Source organism: Gigantopelta aegis, chromosome 4 (genome assembly GCF_016097555.1).
Source record: "Gigantopelta aegis isolate Gae_Host chromosome 4, Gae_host_genome, whole genome shotgun sequence".
Lineage (NCBI taxonomy): Eukaryota > Metazoa > Mollusca > Gastropoda > Neomphalida > Peltospiridae > Gigantopelta > Gigantopelta aegis.
This window is the reverse complement of record NC_054702.1, coordinates 40,860,351-40,877,974: the sequence shown is the minus strand read 5'-3', so window position 1 is coordinate 40,877,974 and position 17,624 is coordinate 40,860,351. Positions and strand designations below refer to the sequence as shown.

The 17,624-nt window shown below is 36.8% G+C and overlaps 2 protein-coding genes across 2 annotated transcripts in view; both read left to right on the top strand.

Annotated features, from left to right (window-relative positions):
- LOC121370560 overlaps positions 1–17,624 on the top strand; it is a 407,496-nt gene that overhangs the window by 358,854 nt on the left and 31,018 nt on the right. The gene's annotated exons all lie outside the window — the stretch shown is intronic.
- Positions 187–16,346, top strand: LOC121370559. Its single transcript, XM_041495868.1, has 6 exons — positions 187–284; positions 2,834–2,896; positions 3,573–3,698; positions 4,237–4,323; positions 9,207–9,369; positions 15,946–16,346. The coding sequence occupies exons 1-6, from the start codon at positions 279–281 to the stop codon at positions 16,017–16,019; spliced, it is 519 nt and encodes a 172-aa protein (XP_041351802.1). The 5' UTR covers positions 187–278; the 3' UTR covers positions 16,020–16,346.

Genomic DNA, 17,624 nt, shown 5'->3' with positions numbered 1-17,624 from the left:
CACATATTTCGCATAACACTTGATCGGTAACAGTAAAACAGTTTTTTGTTTGTTTTTGTGTGCGGCGCCTGATGAAAACAGACATATCAGTTCACAGGTGACGGTCCTAGCTGTAAATGGCCAGATGGAATGATACGGAACCTCGCACCTCGGAGGGTGCAAGGTTTAGCACCAGTCTACAATAAAGCTGACTGTTGCTGGGATCTGTACACTAAAATCGGAACCACTGCTGCACATAGAGATCAGAACTTCGCGACACCGCAGAGTACAAACCGAACATGCAGGTAAGTTGCTTTATATTTATTATATATAACGAAATTGCTCGAACATTGATGACATTTACGCTTCTGAAATGACTCGGCCCCGATATTAAAATAAAGGTAGTAATATTACAGCAGGAGCTACAAGTCGTTTATTTGTTGGAAGTGATTGGGTATTTGATGGGTATTTCTAAAAACAATTCATTTAATTCACATTTTGACCTTCATGTGTAACCTTGTTCATCACTGGCAAACATTAAGGATTTATTTTCACAAAAGCCCCATCACGCTTTGTACAAAATTCAAAACGATTTGCATGCCACTGATAGCCCAAGTAACTAACCACTTGGTGAGAGACATATATTAAGTATTTCCCAATCAAGAGTTTTTAAGATCAATACTTCATGCTTTCTAATGTACCAGTCGTGGGGCACTGGATGGGATGAGAAAAAAAAAACCAAAGTCCACCAAGGCAGAGCAATCCTACGACTCATTGCTTCTCAGGCAATGCGCGGTCGGTCTAGGATCGATCCCCGTCGATGGGCCCATTGGACTATATCTCGTTCCAGCCAGTACCCCACAACCAAAACAGGTGTAACAAAAAAAGTTTGTTTTGTTTAACGACATCAGTATAGCACATTGATTTATTAATCATCGGCTATTGGATGTCAAACATTTGGTAATTTTGACATATAGTCTTTGAGAGAAAACCCGCTACATTTTTCCATTAGCAGCAAGGGATCTTTTATATGCACCATCCCACAGACAGTATAACACATACCACGACCTTTGATATACCAATCGTGGTGCACTAGCTGGAACGAGAAATAGCTCAATGGGCCCAACGACGGGGATCGATCCCAAACCGACCGCGCATCAAGCGAGCGCTTTACCACTGGGCTACGTCTCACCCCGCCGGTGTAACAAAGGCCTTGGTATGTACTATACTGTTTGTGGTATGCTGCATGTAAAAGATCCCTTACTGCTAATCGGATAGACTAGCCAATTCCATGGTGGCAGTGGGTTTTCTTTCTCATTATAATCAGTATGGTCCTTTATCATATGTCCGACACCATATAATCGTAATTATAATTTGTTGAGTGTGTCGTTAAATAAAGCACTCCTTCCTTCGTGTCACTTACGTATGGTGGTCGTTAAACATATGTCCGCAGCCATATAGCTATAAATAAAAATGTGTTGATTGAGTCGTTAATGGTGGCCTTAAAATAATTTATCCTTTGTCATTTTGCAGATATTTAAAAGTAGCATTGACAAAAATATTAATAACATCAAACGAACTATACCAACAGCTTACATGTTTAATATTAAGTGATTTTATATCAGAAAAAGTACAGATACTTACATTACAACATATGCTCATAATTTCAAAAACTGAAAAACAATTTATACAAACAACAATACTTACTTTTATTCAGCTAAAATGATAACGAAATATTTACCTTGGCACAACAAAGGTCTAAAACATGTAAATGATTGAATTACACCATATATATATATATATATATATATATATATATACATATATATATACATATATATATACATATATATATACATACATACATACATACATACATACATACATACATATATATATATATTCCTATTTGTCGAAAACCAGTTACGTGACCTTCCGTAAATAATGATATTGCCCTTAGTCGTTCCCACCGGTCCCATCAAAAGTGATCTTGCCCAAATGAAAACAAAGAAGATAAAACAATTATATCCAATTAATGAGTAGGAAACGTAATGCAAAGTCAACTGCTAATTTTAATGTAAACAACAACAAACTTGTGACAAAACACTTTGCTGTCTTTCCACACAAAAACAAGGTCGGTACTCGGTTATATTACTTGCAGATTTGGAAACGTACATGATACATCAAAACGCAGTTGGATTCGGTACTCACTAGTTTTTAAGCTACAAATAAAGAATGCATTTTGAGGTAATCGGCAATTGTTCAGTATAAATGTATATTCAGATTTATCAATTTTTTTTGGTTATTAATACGATTTTGACACTCTTGCTGGTCATAGTGTCCCTAAAGTGAATTTTTGTCTTTATAATGTTGCAACTGTTTATTATAAGCATTGGCGCGTTTCGATTCTGATGAACAAAACAGGAATGGACGAGTCTTATGGATGTCATTATGTAATAAAACAATTATTGACCATATTTCGGGCAATATCAGGTTTTATGGACCGAGGCCAACTGCCGAGTTCAGTATTAATTTCTTCAGTCCATAAAACCTTATATTGCCCCCAATAATAATTGGTAATTATATATAAATAAATATATATATATATATATATATATATATATATATATATATATATATATATATATATATATGTGTGTGTGTGTGTGTGTGTGTGTGTGTGTGTGTGTGTGTGTGTGTGTATGTGTGTGTGTGTATACACACACACACATACACACACGCACACTCACAATTGTATATGTATATTTTGCAGACAGGAAATGAGTCCGCACGTTAAGTAAATTGCTTTCGTACACAGTACACTCAAGTAAATGGAAAACATTTCTATTTGCAGATTGAAATCTTCTTTGCAATTGCATTCCTGCTACAATGTTCAACCGCACTGTCTGTGATAGAGGTAATAGTGGTAGCATATTCACAAAGGAAATATGATAAATCAGTACTTGAAACTATCATCCAAATTTTCCCCTCCCGCTTTCTCGCTATGTGTTTGTCTGTATGCCTCTATTTATCCGTCTTTCTCTCAATATAATATTATATCCTTTTCCCTTGGACGTTTTTGTGACCTCCACAACCTGTATATGTGTACTATCCTGTCTGTCGGATGGTGCATATAACCTCCCTTGATACAATATCGAAAACAAAGGGTAGCCTAAGGCGAGGTAGCATCAGGATCCATTCTCATTATTTGCGTGGTCGTTAAACATATGTCCGCAGCCATATAGCTATAAATACAAATGTGTTGATTGTGTCGTTAATTGAACCATATATTCATTTTTCTTTCTTTTCTTTCTTTCCAATTTGACACCAATTAGAAGAACTAATCATTATGTTAGACATCAATTATTCGAAAACTTCTTTATTTAATTTTTCTCAACTCTTCTTCATCCTTCGATATCCTCTTTCTCTGTTTCTCTATTTCTCTTTGAGGCATGTGAGGCAACGCGGGCAGAGTCACAACCAACACACACAAAATGACAAAACAGTAGTTTAATATTTGAAATTTCACCAATTATAACTATAGTGATCATATTTATAATGTAATGAGTTTGAGAATTATATTTCTCGTTTAGGTGCGAAATAAAACATTTGAAGACCTGGACGGCCACAAGTACAACTTTGAAATTAAGGACAACGGAGAGCAGATCATTTTCAGAGATGGTCAACGCAGCGAAATTGCCATACCACTAAAAGAACACGTATGCTATTGTACATTTCTCAGATAAACTCCCAGTTGAGGACCATGTAAAAACAACCGGGTACTTTTTTAATTTCCAACATTCATTTTAATCTTATATTGAATATCAGAATAGTATCCAATCATCTTTGGTAGGCATGCGTTTAAAATTACCAATTTCGAAGAGTATATTTATAACATCACCAGTAATATAGTATTAAAAACCCCAATGTGTATTTTCGTGCACGCACACACACGCAGGCACGCACGCACGCACACACACAGTGAAACCTGTCTAAACCGGATCACGCCGGGGACGTTATATAAATATTTGTCTGATTTAGACTGCATACAGATTTTAGCGGGTCGTGTTTTAGAATTTAAAACAATCGGGACCATGAAACCTGGCCGGTTTTTCAGGAACCGGTTTAGACAGGTTTCACAGATACACATATATATACACATGCATGAGCACGTACGTACACACAATCACAAACGAGAGCACACACGTATATATTAATGATTTGCTTATTAATAAATGGCAATTGCCACATTTATAGGGCTTCTGGGTTGTGATAAAAGAAGATAACAAGGACGTATGTTACGTCGTCGATATGACAAAGGAGGAGCCAAATGATAGACCGTCGGTAAGAATACAACAATTAAAAAAGTAATATATACTCTTCAAAAAAAGAAACGCAAAAGGGTACAAATGGGTTATAACTCCGATTTTATGTTTCCTACCGGTTCATGCTTTGTGAATATAAGGTCATTGCATGTCCCAAACACATTCCCACGGTTACATTCGATAAAACGCAGTTACTGTACAATAAAGTTCCAAAATGTGAATATTCGCAAAAACGCAGCCACGTGCAAACCATGTCACCACTGCACGTGCGTTGTCTGCACGTGCAACATGAACACCGACAGTATAAAAGTGCAGGGTGTTCGCTTGCCTGGCCTCTATATCTGGCCGACAGTTGACAATCCAGGACATGCCACGTCTCAGTGAACCGCAGAGAAACAATGCCATCGGCCGACTAGACGCAGGCGAATCCAGAACGGCCGTTGCCAGGGCATTCCATGTGTCCCCAAGCACAATATCCAGACTGTGGGACCGTTACCAGCAACATGGATCAACACGTGACCTCCCTAGATCCGTTCGACCACGGGTCACTACCCCCGGGCAGGACCGCTACATCCGGGTACGCCACCTTCGGGAACGATTGACTACTGCCACCTCCACAGCCGCAGCAATACCAGGTTTGCGCAGGATATCCGACCAGACCGTACGGAACCGCCTACGTGAGGTAGGAATTCGTGCCAGACGTCCAGTTCGAGGTGTCATCTTAACACCACAACACCGTCGACTCCGACTGCAGTGGTGCCAGATTCATCGACAATGGCCTCAACTGCGATGGAGACAGGTGTGGTTCAGTGACGAGTCCCGATTTCTGCTCCGACGTCATGATGGAAGATGTCGCGTGTATAGGCGTCGTGGTGAACGTTATGCGGAAAACTGCGTGCAGGAAGTGGACAGATTCGGCGGAGGTAGTGTCATGGTGTGGGCAGCCATCTCACACACTGGCAGAACTGACCTGGTCCACGTGCAGGGCAACCTGAATGCACAGGGCTACATTGACCAGATCCTCCGGCCACACATCGTTCCAGTTATGGCCAACGCCAACGCAGTGTTCCAACATGACAACGCCAGGCCTCACACAGCACGTCTCACAACGGCTTTCCTACAGAACAACAACATTAATGTCCTTCCTTGGCCATCGATATCACCGGATTTGAACCCAATTGAGCATCTATGGGACGAGTTGGACCGACGCCTCCGACAGCGACAACCACAGCCCCAGACCCTGCCCGAGCTGGCAGCAGCCTTGCAGGCCGAGTGGGCCACCATCCCCCGGGACGTCATCCGTACTCTGGTTGCTTCAATGAGCAGGCGGTGCCAGGCAGTTGTCAACACACGCGGAGGCCACACCCGGTATTGACTCCAGATGACCTTGACCTTGGTGGTGTGTCCTATCACTTACTCACAATGGACTAGAGTGAATTGTGAACAATCCTGCAACATTTGGTAATTATCGGACTCACCATTCAATAATTAAATCAATTCTCCAAATGTTACGACAATGTGGTTTTGCGTTTCTTCTTTTGAAGAGTATATATATATATATATATATATATATATATACTCTTCAAAAAAAGAAACGCATAACTGGTATATGTTAGGATTGGATTGCAAATTTATAGCATCATATCTTTGCTCAATACCAGAGCAGTAAAATTAAAACTTGTTAAACATGATCAGATCATCACTTGGAATGAAATCGTCTACCAAATCAACAGGATTAGGCCACCGTATCAAGGTCACGGTCATGGACACTAATATCGAGTATGAGCCCCATGAGCAGCAGTGACGGCTTGGCACCTCCTACGCATGGAATCAAATAATGCTTGAATCTCAGGCTGGGGAATTGTAGCCCATGTTTGTTGCAAAGCCTGGAGCAGCTGGGGTAGCCTTTGTGGCGCAGGGTTACGTTGCCGTAAACGTCGATCTAGTTCATCCCACAGGTGCTCGATGGGGTTAAGATCAGGTGATCTTGAAGGCCATGGCATCACTCCGACATTGTGTTGATTCAGGAAGTCTGATTTTATACGTGCGCTATGTGGTCGTGCATTGTCGTGCTGGAAGATGACATTTTCTGCGTTGATGAAAGGTATGGCGTGACGCTGGAGAATTTCGTTGCAGTAACGTTGAGCTGTTAGATGACCTGGGACATGTACAAGGTCTGTTCTGCCAGTGTAAGTGATGGCCACCCATACCATAACACTCCCCCCTCCATATCTGTCCACCTGCCGCACACAATTATTGGCATAGCGCTCGTTACGTCGTCGGTAAACTCTAGCTCTGCCGTCGGCGCGTTGAAGCAAAAAACGCGACTCGTCGCTGAAAGCCACTCTTCGCCACTGCTGTCGACGCCATATCAGACAACGTCTGCACCATGTAAGCCGTTAGACGCCTATGTTGCGCGGTTAAAATTATCCGTCTAGCTGGTCTTCTAGCTCGGATATTGGCTTCACGTAAACCGTTTCTTACGGTCTGGTCCGAAATTCTTCGCATCCCAGGTATGGCAGAAGTTGATGATGAAGCAGTTAGGAATCTGTCACGTAAATGTCGTAGACGTATGTATCTGTCTTGCGCCGGTGTGGTAATTCTGGGACGACCGGATCTGGGGCGGTCACGTGACACTCCAGTTTGCTGATAACGGTGCCAAAGCCTAGATATTGTACTCTGAGATGTGTTGAAAAGATGTGCAACTGTTGATTGCGATTCCCCGGCTTCCATCCGGCCAATTGCGTTGTTACGTTGTGGTTCTGTCAGCCTGGGCATAATTTCAACGTTACTAGCGACACTATCGACAATGCGTGTGTGAATGTAACTCAATTTTCTGTCAAGGGGTAGTGCACGTGCTGTACGTGCATGATTTGTACGTGATAAATGTGAGCTCTGCAACCATTATTATGGATATTGTGAAAAACATATTTGCACGTGCTGACGTCAAATCATGCGTTTTGTCAGCTTCAGAATTGCATGATATCATATCCACTAGCTATAGAATAAGATAATACTAAAACATTTACTATTGTGTTATTTCAAAATTAATGTTATGAAAAATATGCTCTATGCGTTTCTTTTTTTGAAGAGTATATATATATATATATATATATATATATATATGTGTGTGTGTGTGTGTGTGTGTGTGTGTGTGTGTGTGTACGTGTATGTGTATGCATTGATGTATGAATATCTATTTACTGCGGATTTGACTGTTACATATATAGATATTAACGCAATGGCGCAATGGATAATTAAATCCTCTTTGGCCTCTCAAATTGTCTCATACCGTTGCTGGGACTCGAACCTATGGCACAGAATCTCCAGCACCTTGCAGACTTGTCACGATATCATATGAGCTATCGAGTCATCCTTATATGTACAGTATGTATGTATGAGGTTGTAATGTATGTATGTATGTATGTATGTATGCATTGATGTATGAATATCTATATATTGTATGTATATGAATGTTGACTGTTACATACATAGATATTAACGTTGCTGGGACTCGAACCTATGGCACCGAATCGCCCGAAACTTTGCAGACTTGCCACGGTGCCTTTTGAACCATTGAGCCATCCATGTATGCATGTATGTATGTATGTATGTATGTATGTAAGTATGTATGTATTGATGTATGAATATCTCTATATTGTATGTATGTTGATTTTGACTGTTACATACATAGATATTAACGCACTGGCGCAGGGGATCATCAAATCCTTTCTGGCCTCACAAATTTTCCCGTGCCGTTGCTGGGATTCGAACCTATGGCATCGAATCGCTCGCAACTTTGCAGACTTGCCGCGATACCTTTTGAGCTATTGAGGCATCCATGTATGTATATATGTATGTATGTATGTATGTATGTTGTATGTATGTACGCACTCAGTAACACATACATACATGCATACATACATACATACATATATGCCTACAGAGCCTCAATAGCTCAGAACGTATCGTGGCAAGGCTACAAGTTGCTGGCGATTTGGTACCATAAGTTCGAGTCCCAGCAACGGAATGGGACAATTGTGAGGCCAGAAAGGACTTAATTATCCCCTGCGCCAGTATGTTAATATCTATGTATGTAACAGTCAACCTCGACATACATACAATATATAGATATTCATACATCAATACATACTAGCCAGTGCCAGGTCTGCCCACTGTTTCATGCACGTAAGCGGGATCGACCGCGTAGATTGTAGGCCCCATGCATATGGTTGAGTTAAAGAAACTTCCTTTTATGGAAGCTTCGATAGCTCAGAGCGTATCGTGGTTAGTCTTACAATTTGCGGGCAAATCGGTGCCACAGGTGCGAGTCCCAGCAGTGGCATGGGACAATTTGTGAGGCCAGAAAGGATTTAATTATCCCCTGCGCCAGTGCGTTAATATCTATGTATGTAACAGTCAACCTCGACATACATACAATATATAGATATTCATACATCAATACATGTACACAAGCAGGCATGCATCATGCATGCATTTACACAAACACACGTTATATGATGTTACTATGAGGTCGTAATGATACATATAATGATGAACTCTGGATTAAACATGATATGTGGTACGCAAACGTTCCCATATGAACATTTATAGTTTTATACAAAAACTGCTTGTACTTATTAGCTGCCATGCATACCAGTAAGAAATCATTACTAATGCAATAGGCATTACATTACCGGTATATGAAAAAATATAACAGTAAATGTTTTTAATTACTTCTCATTTTTGGTGTTTGCCTTAATTACAAGCGCCTCACCCCCATCCTTCCGTTTTTCACCTGTCCTATTTTAACGTGTGTGTTTTTCACCTGTGACATTTTGCCTGTGCCTTTTTCGTTTTGGTGGAGCATCAATTAATATAATAATTATTTTTACATTGAAGAACGGGCAATTCAAGTTGATTCCTTATAAAGTCAAAACGAATCAAGAATTTCACCCCGATATAAAACGAACTTGCGAGGAATATGGCGGAGAGGGCAGGATCATCATCCAACTGGAACCGAAAGACGGAACCAACCCTTCAACTACTTTTTCTCTCTTCCAAGGTAAGTAGCCCAGTGGTAAAGTGCTTGCTTGATGCGCGGTTGGTCTGGGATCGATTTCCGTCGGTGGGCCTATTGGGCTATTTCTCGTTCCAGCCAGTGCACCACGACTGGTATATCAAAGGCCGTGGTATGTACTACCCTGTCTGCGGGATGGTGCATATAAAAATATCCCTTGCTGATAATCGAAAAGAGTAGCCCATGAAGTGGCGACAGCGGGTTTCCTTTCTAAATATCTCTGTGGTCCTTAACCATATGTCTGACGCCATATAACCGTAAATAAAAGTGTTGAGTGTGTCGTTAAATAAAACATTTCTTTCTTTCTGTCTTCTAAGGTAAATAAGCAAACAATAAAAGCCTGTCAGAATAGTAAGGGTAATTAACAAACTTGGAATTTATGCGGAAAAAAACCCGAATAATTAAAATTTATTTCGTTAAACTACACCACTAGAGCTCATTGATTTATTGATCATCGGCTACTGGATGTAAAACATTTGGTAATTTGACATATAGTAAGGGGTCTTTTATATGCACCATCCCTGAGACAGAATGAATGAATGTTTAACGACACCCCAGCACGAAAAATACATCGGCTATTGGGTGTCAAACTATGGTAATGCAAATAAATAAAGTGATGATCAACATCAATATAAAAATTCAAGGTTTAAACAAAAACAGTGTAAAGAACTGTGCAAAAATACAAATACAAATATCACAAAAATTTTACGGACACCGAATTTTACTCTAAACTTCAATTTGTGCTGTATTGGCCATTCTCAAAGAGAATGTTACACCCCTGCACCACGGTGAGGTTACAGCACACGCAGGGGCCCCTGAGACAGAGTAGCACTTTGATATACCAGTCGTGGTGCACTGTCTGGAACGAGATATAGTCCAACGCCCCAACCGACGGGGATCGAACCTAGACCGACCGCGCAGCAAGAGAGCGCTTTACCACTGAGCTAAGAGTACGTCCCGCCATGAATACATGCAAACAGCTTGCAGTTAGGTTTTATTTGATAATAAATATTTTTAGAAAAAGCGAAGTTTCTTTTTCTTTACCGTTCCTCTTAGCTGAAAATAAATTAAGATGCTATTTGTATGTGCATTATATAAGTTTATAGTACTGAGCTTCATATTATCTTATCTGCTGATATGGATATAACAGAATTGATTACTTCGGTCATAAATGAGTGTCGTAAATAATTTATTAACCAAAATAATATTACAGTTCGAAGAAACAATGCTCATTGGATGCACGGTAATATAAGCCGTGGGACTGGGAGTTGTTTAGAGGGGCGTAATAAAGCAGGCCCGTAGCTAGGATTTTGAAAGGGTGGGGATGGGGGTGGTGGGGGGGGGGGGGTCGTTTAGGCTTATGGTAAGCCACTCACGAAGGTGCGAAGCGTCTGTAAGGTGTACTATGGGAAAATCACTTTCTGAGCAAATAATTTTGAGGAGATTTCATTTACGCGTCTCTCCGTGTGTGTCTATATATTCGATCATTCTACGGACAGCTTACGGATAGGGAAATTCAGCAATTTTAAGTCACGATAGTAAGAGGTTTTTTTCATGGCAGTGACAAGGAGGGTGGGGAGATTGAGAGAAGGTATGGTAAATGTAAATTTGCAAACACATATTTATTTTTTCATTTATGATCTACTTATGTTGAACCATTGAAAAAAAGTGAAATATTATATATACATGTCTTATATATATAAACAGAACAAACAACAACAAACAAACAAAAACAAAACAGAGAAGAAAAACAACAAACAACGATTTCAAGATTGATGAAAAGTAAACATGTCTATTGTGAATATACTTTATAAATGTTTTCATTCAGCACATTTAAGAATGGTTAACTGTGAAACAGACTATACTCAGTCTATAGTTGAAAATACGTCATGTGATCAGTTGTTGTTTGGTGTCACTCGGAGGGAAATTCGAAATAAGCTTCTGTGTTTACGTTAATCGTAAAATAAAACATTTATTTAATTTATGGATTCATAAATTACTATGAGGTATGTATTGCAGCCTTTATATAAAAATGTGTAAGCTTTTTGTTGATAAGATAGCTAGTCTACGAGCTCGTTCATAATAAGTCGTGCCAAGCCGTGTTAACCGGTGCTAAAAGAAAACGTGTTGATCTAGCCATTATAGGCTTGCAAAAGTGTGTCTTTCCGACATTAATTAAATATTTTATTCAGTCAAAGTGTTATCTATCAAATTTTTGATGTCTTTAGAAGCAAAATGTGTGGTTTTAATACTTTTTTTTATTAGTTAAATTAACATTATTTGTTTACCTGGAAAAATATTGCTGTTATTAGAACACATATAATGTATTTCTACCTCTTTTTTTTTCTCAAAAAGATTTCCACCGGATGTTTATAAATAGGAAATACTTCCTTAACGACAACTGATTTAAGTTTTCTCTCTGACTTACTTACATTTTTCTTAAGTTGTTTGATGAATACCAACTTAAGTTTTTGACTTAGATAAGTCAATTTCAAAAACTTAAGTTTAAACTTACGTCAAAACTTCAGTTCTTTGATAAATACGGGCCCAGATTTCTGAGAAATACAGGAGAATTGGGACAATAGTACTATCAACATCATTCCTTTTTTAGCCTGCGCTATAAGAATTGGTTTGGCTTCAACAAATGATCCAGTTCTAGAAAATATAATGCCTAAATATTTGTATGTATCAACAATGTTCAATTTGATATCTTTAATATAAAATGACTTATTTCTTGATGGTTTTGAACCAAATGAAGTATTTTAGATTTCTCAATATTTATTTTTAATCTCCATTTTTCACAATATTCTGAAAAAACAACAACATTTAATGATTTTTGTAGGTCCTCAGATGATTCCGCTAGAATAACAATAGTAACAATAAAGTAATTACTATTAATAGATCAATGTTGTCTTTTTTGTACTCTAATATAATACCAGTGCATTGTTTCTCTATATTTATAAGAAAGGAAACATTCATTTATGCAACAATTATAGACCAGTGGCTCTCACAAGTTACTTGTCAAAAGTATTTGAAAAATGTATATTTAAACATTTATTAAGTTTTTTTCTTGATAATACTGCAATATCTCACTTGCAATCTGGATTTAGTTCAGGTGATTCAACAGTTTATCTGTTGGCTGATTTTTATAACTTTATTTCCAAATCTATGGACGATGGGAAAGAGGTAACTTTGGCATGTCCAGTTACTCCACAATCAACAAGACGTTTAATTCATCGGTATATGAAATTCTACCTTTCATGCGCGCGTCCTCTGCTGCCAAAAGTCGCTGTAACTGTTAATCTTTCCTACGTTCATTAAACAGTATTAATAACAAAACATTCACATCTGTTAAAATTCCAATTTTACCTTTCAAAATGAAAATTCTACTGAACACAAATGCAGGATGTAAAGATCTGTACAATATGTTGAATAAAAAAAAACGCAACTCCAAAGTCACAGATAAAATATGCAAACAAAGGATTGACATACGACTGTTGTACGTGGGACAAATACTATGCTCTACCTTTCTATTGTTTAAAAGATACAACTTTAAGGTGGTTTCAATACAGACTGTTACATAGAATTCTGGCTACTAATACTTGTCTTCATATGATACATTACGTTGATTCAAACAAATGCTATTTTTGTAATAATGAACCGGAGACGTTGCAACACCTTTTTTTACGACTGCATTGAAGTAAGAAACCTTTGGGAAGCAGTTAAAACATGGATTTTTGAAAAAAACTGGTCTTTGCATCCCACTAAGCAAAAATGTAGTTATGTTTGAAATGACAGATGGTGATCTAAGATACGTAGTAAACTGGATAACTGTCAATATAAAATATTACATTTACAACATGAAAATACTTAAACAAAGTTTGCACAAAAAGGCCATTGAAAATATCCTGAAAACTAAATTCCAAATAGAAAGATGTATTTATTTTAAAAATTGCCAGTATGACAAATTTAATGAACATTGGGAGAAATGAGTGAATCATTTTGCTTGAAAATCAGAAAATTAATTGATACTACGTTCTTCAATCTCATAACTGCACATTTTGTTAACCTAAAGGAAAATCTGGGCTTGCTTGGATATACGAAAACTTCAGTAGAACCAGAAAACCAATCTTAATCTACAATACGAGTAAATAATACATGCTTCTTTCTCTCTTTTTTAGTTTCTGTTTATCTTTCCTCTTTTTTTCCCATTCATTTCATCTGTCCATTCTCTCTACCCTGTCCCCCTCAGATCAAAACCATTATTGTATTCATATTTATGTATTGTGTTTAAACAGATTCAAATGTAGGTAACTAGAAGTTGTTTCAGTAGTGTATAAAAACATTGTAAAACCATCAACATTTTAAACATCGCAATTTAAAATGATCTATTTAAACATCGCAATTTAAAATGATCTATTTAATTATCTATTTAACAATAATGGATTTTTTTTTTAATAATTATTTAATGTATTAATGTAATTGATTAATAAATTTTAACTAGAAGTTGTTTCAGTAGTGTATAAAAACATTGTAAAACCATCAACATTTTAAACATCGCAATTTAAAATGATTTATTTTGTTATCTATTTAACAATAATGGAAAACAAAGTATATTTTAATATAATTATTTAATGTATTAAAGTAATTGATTAATAAATTTTAATTTACTATATTCTCTATATTGAAATTAACTTTCATAATATGCGATGTATGAATGTACATATATGTATGTGTATGTGTATGAATATATACATGTATTATGTAAGGCAATGATTCAAGGCTCCCCAACCTTGACACTGTGAACTGATCTGGGGGCAATAAACTCATTAAAAAAAAAAAAAAAAAAAAAAAAAAGATTCTTCAAAATGACACCTATCGAAGATTGTTACAGCCATTTTATGTATTAAAATATGCGATATCAATCTTCAGAATCGTACGATTAGCAGTTCTACATGCGAAAACGGTTTTAATACTATTTTGTAAGTCTTCATTACGAGATTAGGCCTTTTAAAAAAAAGTATTGTGTGTTTCTGGAATCGTATCTAACAAGTTACTGTAGGTAGAATAGGTTGGGTTTTTTTGGTGATGGTGGTTAGATTTTTAAACATTATATATATATATATATATATATATATATATATATATATATATATATTTGTTTTGTTTGTTTGTTTGTTTGTTTGTCTATTCCCGACCAGCAGGTTCAAATGTGGGTAGGTAGGTAGTTAGTTAGTTAGGGATGTTTTTTATTTTTTATTTTATTATTATTATTATTATTTATTTGTTTTGGAAAAAAAAACAAAAATTGCATATAATGCCACGTATGAGACTTTATTCTGTCACATATTAATGTCGTAGTTTTAAATATTTCTGGATAACACGTTTTTTAAACCAGGGTTTAACTCTACCCAAACATTGTTAATCACTTGTCCACCGGACAAATACATCTAAAATCGCTATTTAATGATAAATTGGCAATACCCCTGATTCTGTTTAATGATTTAAACAAAACAACTTTTTTGTTCATTAAGGGATATAATGTAGTTTTCATAAGTGTATATTTCACAGTATATTGCTCATGATTTTAAAAACGACACTAAAATGATGTTTAAATACAAAAAAATGCTTTTTTTTCTCTCTTTTTATTATTATTTTTTATTATTAGATTTTATAACCTTTAGGCCAAGGCCTGCCAAAGCAATATTTTGTAATATTAGTATGACCTTCGACCGCGTTTGTCATAAAGGGTTACTATTTAAATCTGCAGTCATAAGGAATCACAGGGAAGGTTATTAATTGGTTCAGCAGTTATTTAGAAGGTAGAACTTAATGCACGCCTATAAATGGGTTCACTTCAGAATTTAAAGTTGTTCAGGCAGGGGTTCCTCAGGGATCAGTATTGGGGTCTCTTTTATTCTTGGTATATATTAACGATATAGTCGATAACATTACTTGCAATATTAAACTATTTGCAGACGATACTTCCCTTTATACAGTTTTAGAAGGTCGTCAGTCTATTTATCGTATAATTGTTATGGATCTTCGTAAAATATCAGACTGGGCTGATAAATCGAAAATTACGCTTCCTCTAGAGAAAACTAAATCAATTACTTTCTTTCGAAAACATCGGGCTTATCTCGAACCAGACCTCTTCTTAAAAGATGCTAAGATTAAAAATGTAAAAAATCATAAGCACTTGGATCGTACGATTCCGAGTAAAGGTCAATAGCATTGTAAAATGGAATAACTATCTAAAAACATCAGTCCAATGATAAATTGCCTTCGAAGTATTAAATACCGTTTGAGTAGGAAAACACTTGAAATGCTATACAAAACATTTATTTTACCTATATTTTATTATTGTGATTATAAATGGGACAACTGCCCTAAAGTATTTTCTGGGGGGGGGGGGGGGGGGGGAGGAGAGAGAGAGAGAGAGAGAGAGAGAGAGGGGGGGGGCTACTTGTTTGAGTAAAAATTAGTTCTCATCTAGGATAACTTTAGCCACGATTTCCATTTTCTGGTTACTCTGAAAAAAAAACGTTCTATCTTTTTCAGGTCACCGAGGGGGCGAAATTGTAAAACGCAGAGAAGATCCAATTATTATAATCATCATCATCATCATCATTTGAGAATAGGCGTAGCGTGATCTGGACCTGGGGGGGGGGGGGGGAGAGAGAGGTTCGAATATGATCCCAAGTGGACCTTTTTCTATTTTGTTTTTGCACCACCCGAACCCCCCTCCCCCCAGCCTACGCCCCTGCATTCGACAATGCAGTCCACGCTTTACTGGCATTAAACTTCATGTTTATCTTAGATTCTGAATAACAATTCCTTGTCAACTATAAAAACAGCTATATTTCAAAAATTGTCCATCATATTATTTGACACTAATAATAACAACACACATATTATTTCTAAGTAAATTCGCAAACGGAATTAAAATATAATCAGCATTTTGAATGACTTGGTATTGTGTATCAAATTTTAAATTATCGTGAGGATATTCTCATTTTCTTATGTGGTACATTCTTCTTTATTCTGACACATTGTGCTATGAATATTCACTTAAAAATAAACTACATTTGCTAATATTGTACATTTACATACAATGGGTTTCGAAAAACAACAGGAGGACTGCAGACCAGTGTACAAAGTTTACCTACTGTGCATTTATTGACTTCAGGAAGGTTTACGAGAAAGTAGGTAGAAATATGTTATGGGTGAAAATGAACATTCTTGGTATAGAGAATAACCGGTTACTGTTTTAAGATATCGGTCATTTGACTTGAGCAGGATAGAGTCGATATCTTAAGGTAGAAACCAATTATTTTATTTATTCTGCAATCCAACAGGAATAGTAGGAAAATCTTCATTTTCCAGTTTTTGTACGTAAATCGAGGACCATCAACCAAGCAAGTCTTTTGCAGTATGACATCATATATTATGTCGTTTGTTTTCGTAAGATGACAGCAGCCTTTTATATTAAAAAAACGTTTCTAAACTCTAATTCATAAATAGAGATTATTATACGAGCGTGTGTGTCGTACTGATTGTCAGAATTATTGTATTGCCCGAGCGAGAGCGAGTGTAATACATGAATCCTGACACGAGTTTCGTAAAGTCAGTACGATTCACATGCGAGTGTAATAATTCCTTTATTATCCACATTATCCAAAACATTATTTTCATGAATAGCAAGCTAGGATCATGTCAAAACATTTCAAACGTGACTAAAAAGAGACGACGAAAAACATTGTGATACCGTTTACACTGGGGAAGCCACATTAAGTTATGACGCCGCTTTCCAAAATGACGTCATTCGATGTGCACGTGAAATCATGATGACACATATGGGTCATACTGGTTATATTTCCCTGAATATCTTGAACTATGTGGATAATAAATACATATATAAGTTTTGTATCTTTGTCATGACACAAAACGTTATTTGTATATACTGTACTAAGACGAATGGTTTGAAAATAGCATAAATATAACGTCTATAATTTAGTTTACTGCATATAATCTAAATTAACTAATTTAGAAGCATATTCGTGCAAATGATACACAAAATGTATTGATTTTAAGATATTTTCTAATAATAAAAAATTAACACAGCACTTGGAAGAAATCGGCTGCAGCCATATTTATTACACGAGTTTATAACACAAACATGGCTGGCACGCATATGATCCAATTCAGGGGTACTACCCCAGAGGGTGAACCACAACAAG

Bases quoted from the DNA above. Each gene is read 5' to 3' on its own strand.
- LOC121370559 (XM_041495868.1), top strand. The intron at 4,324-9,206 runs GTAAGAATACAA...TTTACATTGAAG, and splicing joins AGCCAAATGATAGACCGTCG to AACGGGCAATTCAAGTTGAT. The intron at 9,370-15,945 runs GTAAGTAGCCCA...TATCTTTTTCAG, and splicing joins TACTTTTTCTCTCTTCCAAG to GTCACCGAGGGGGCGAAATT.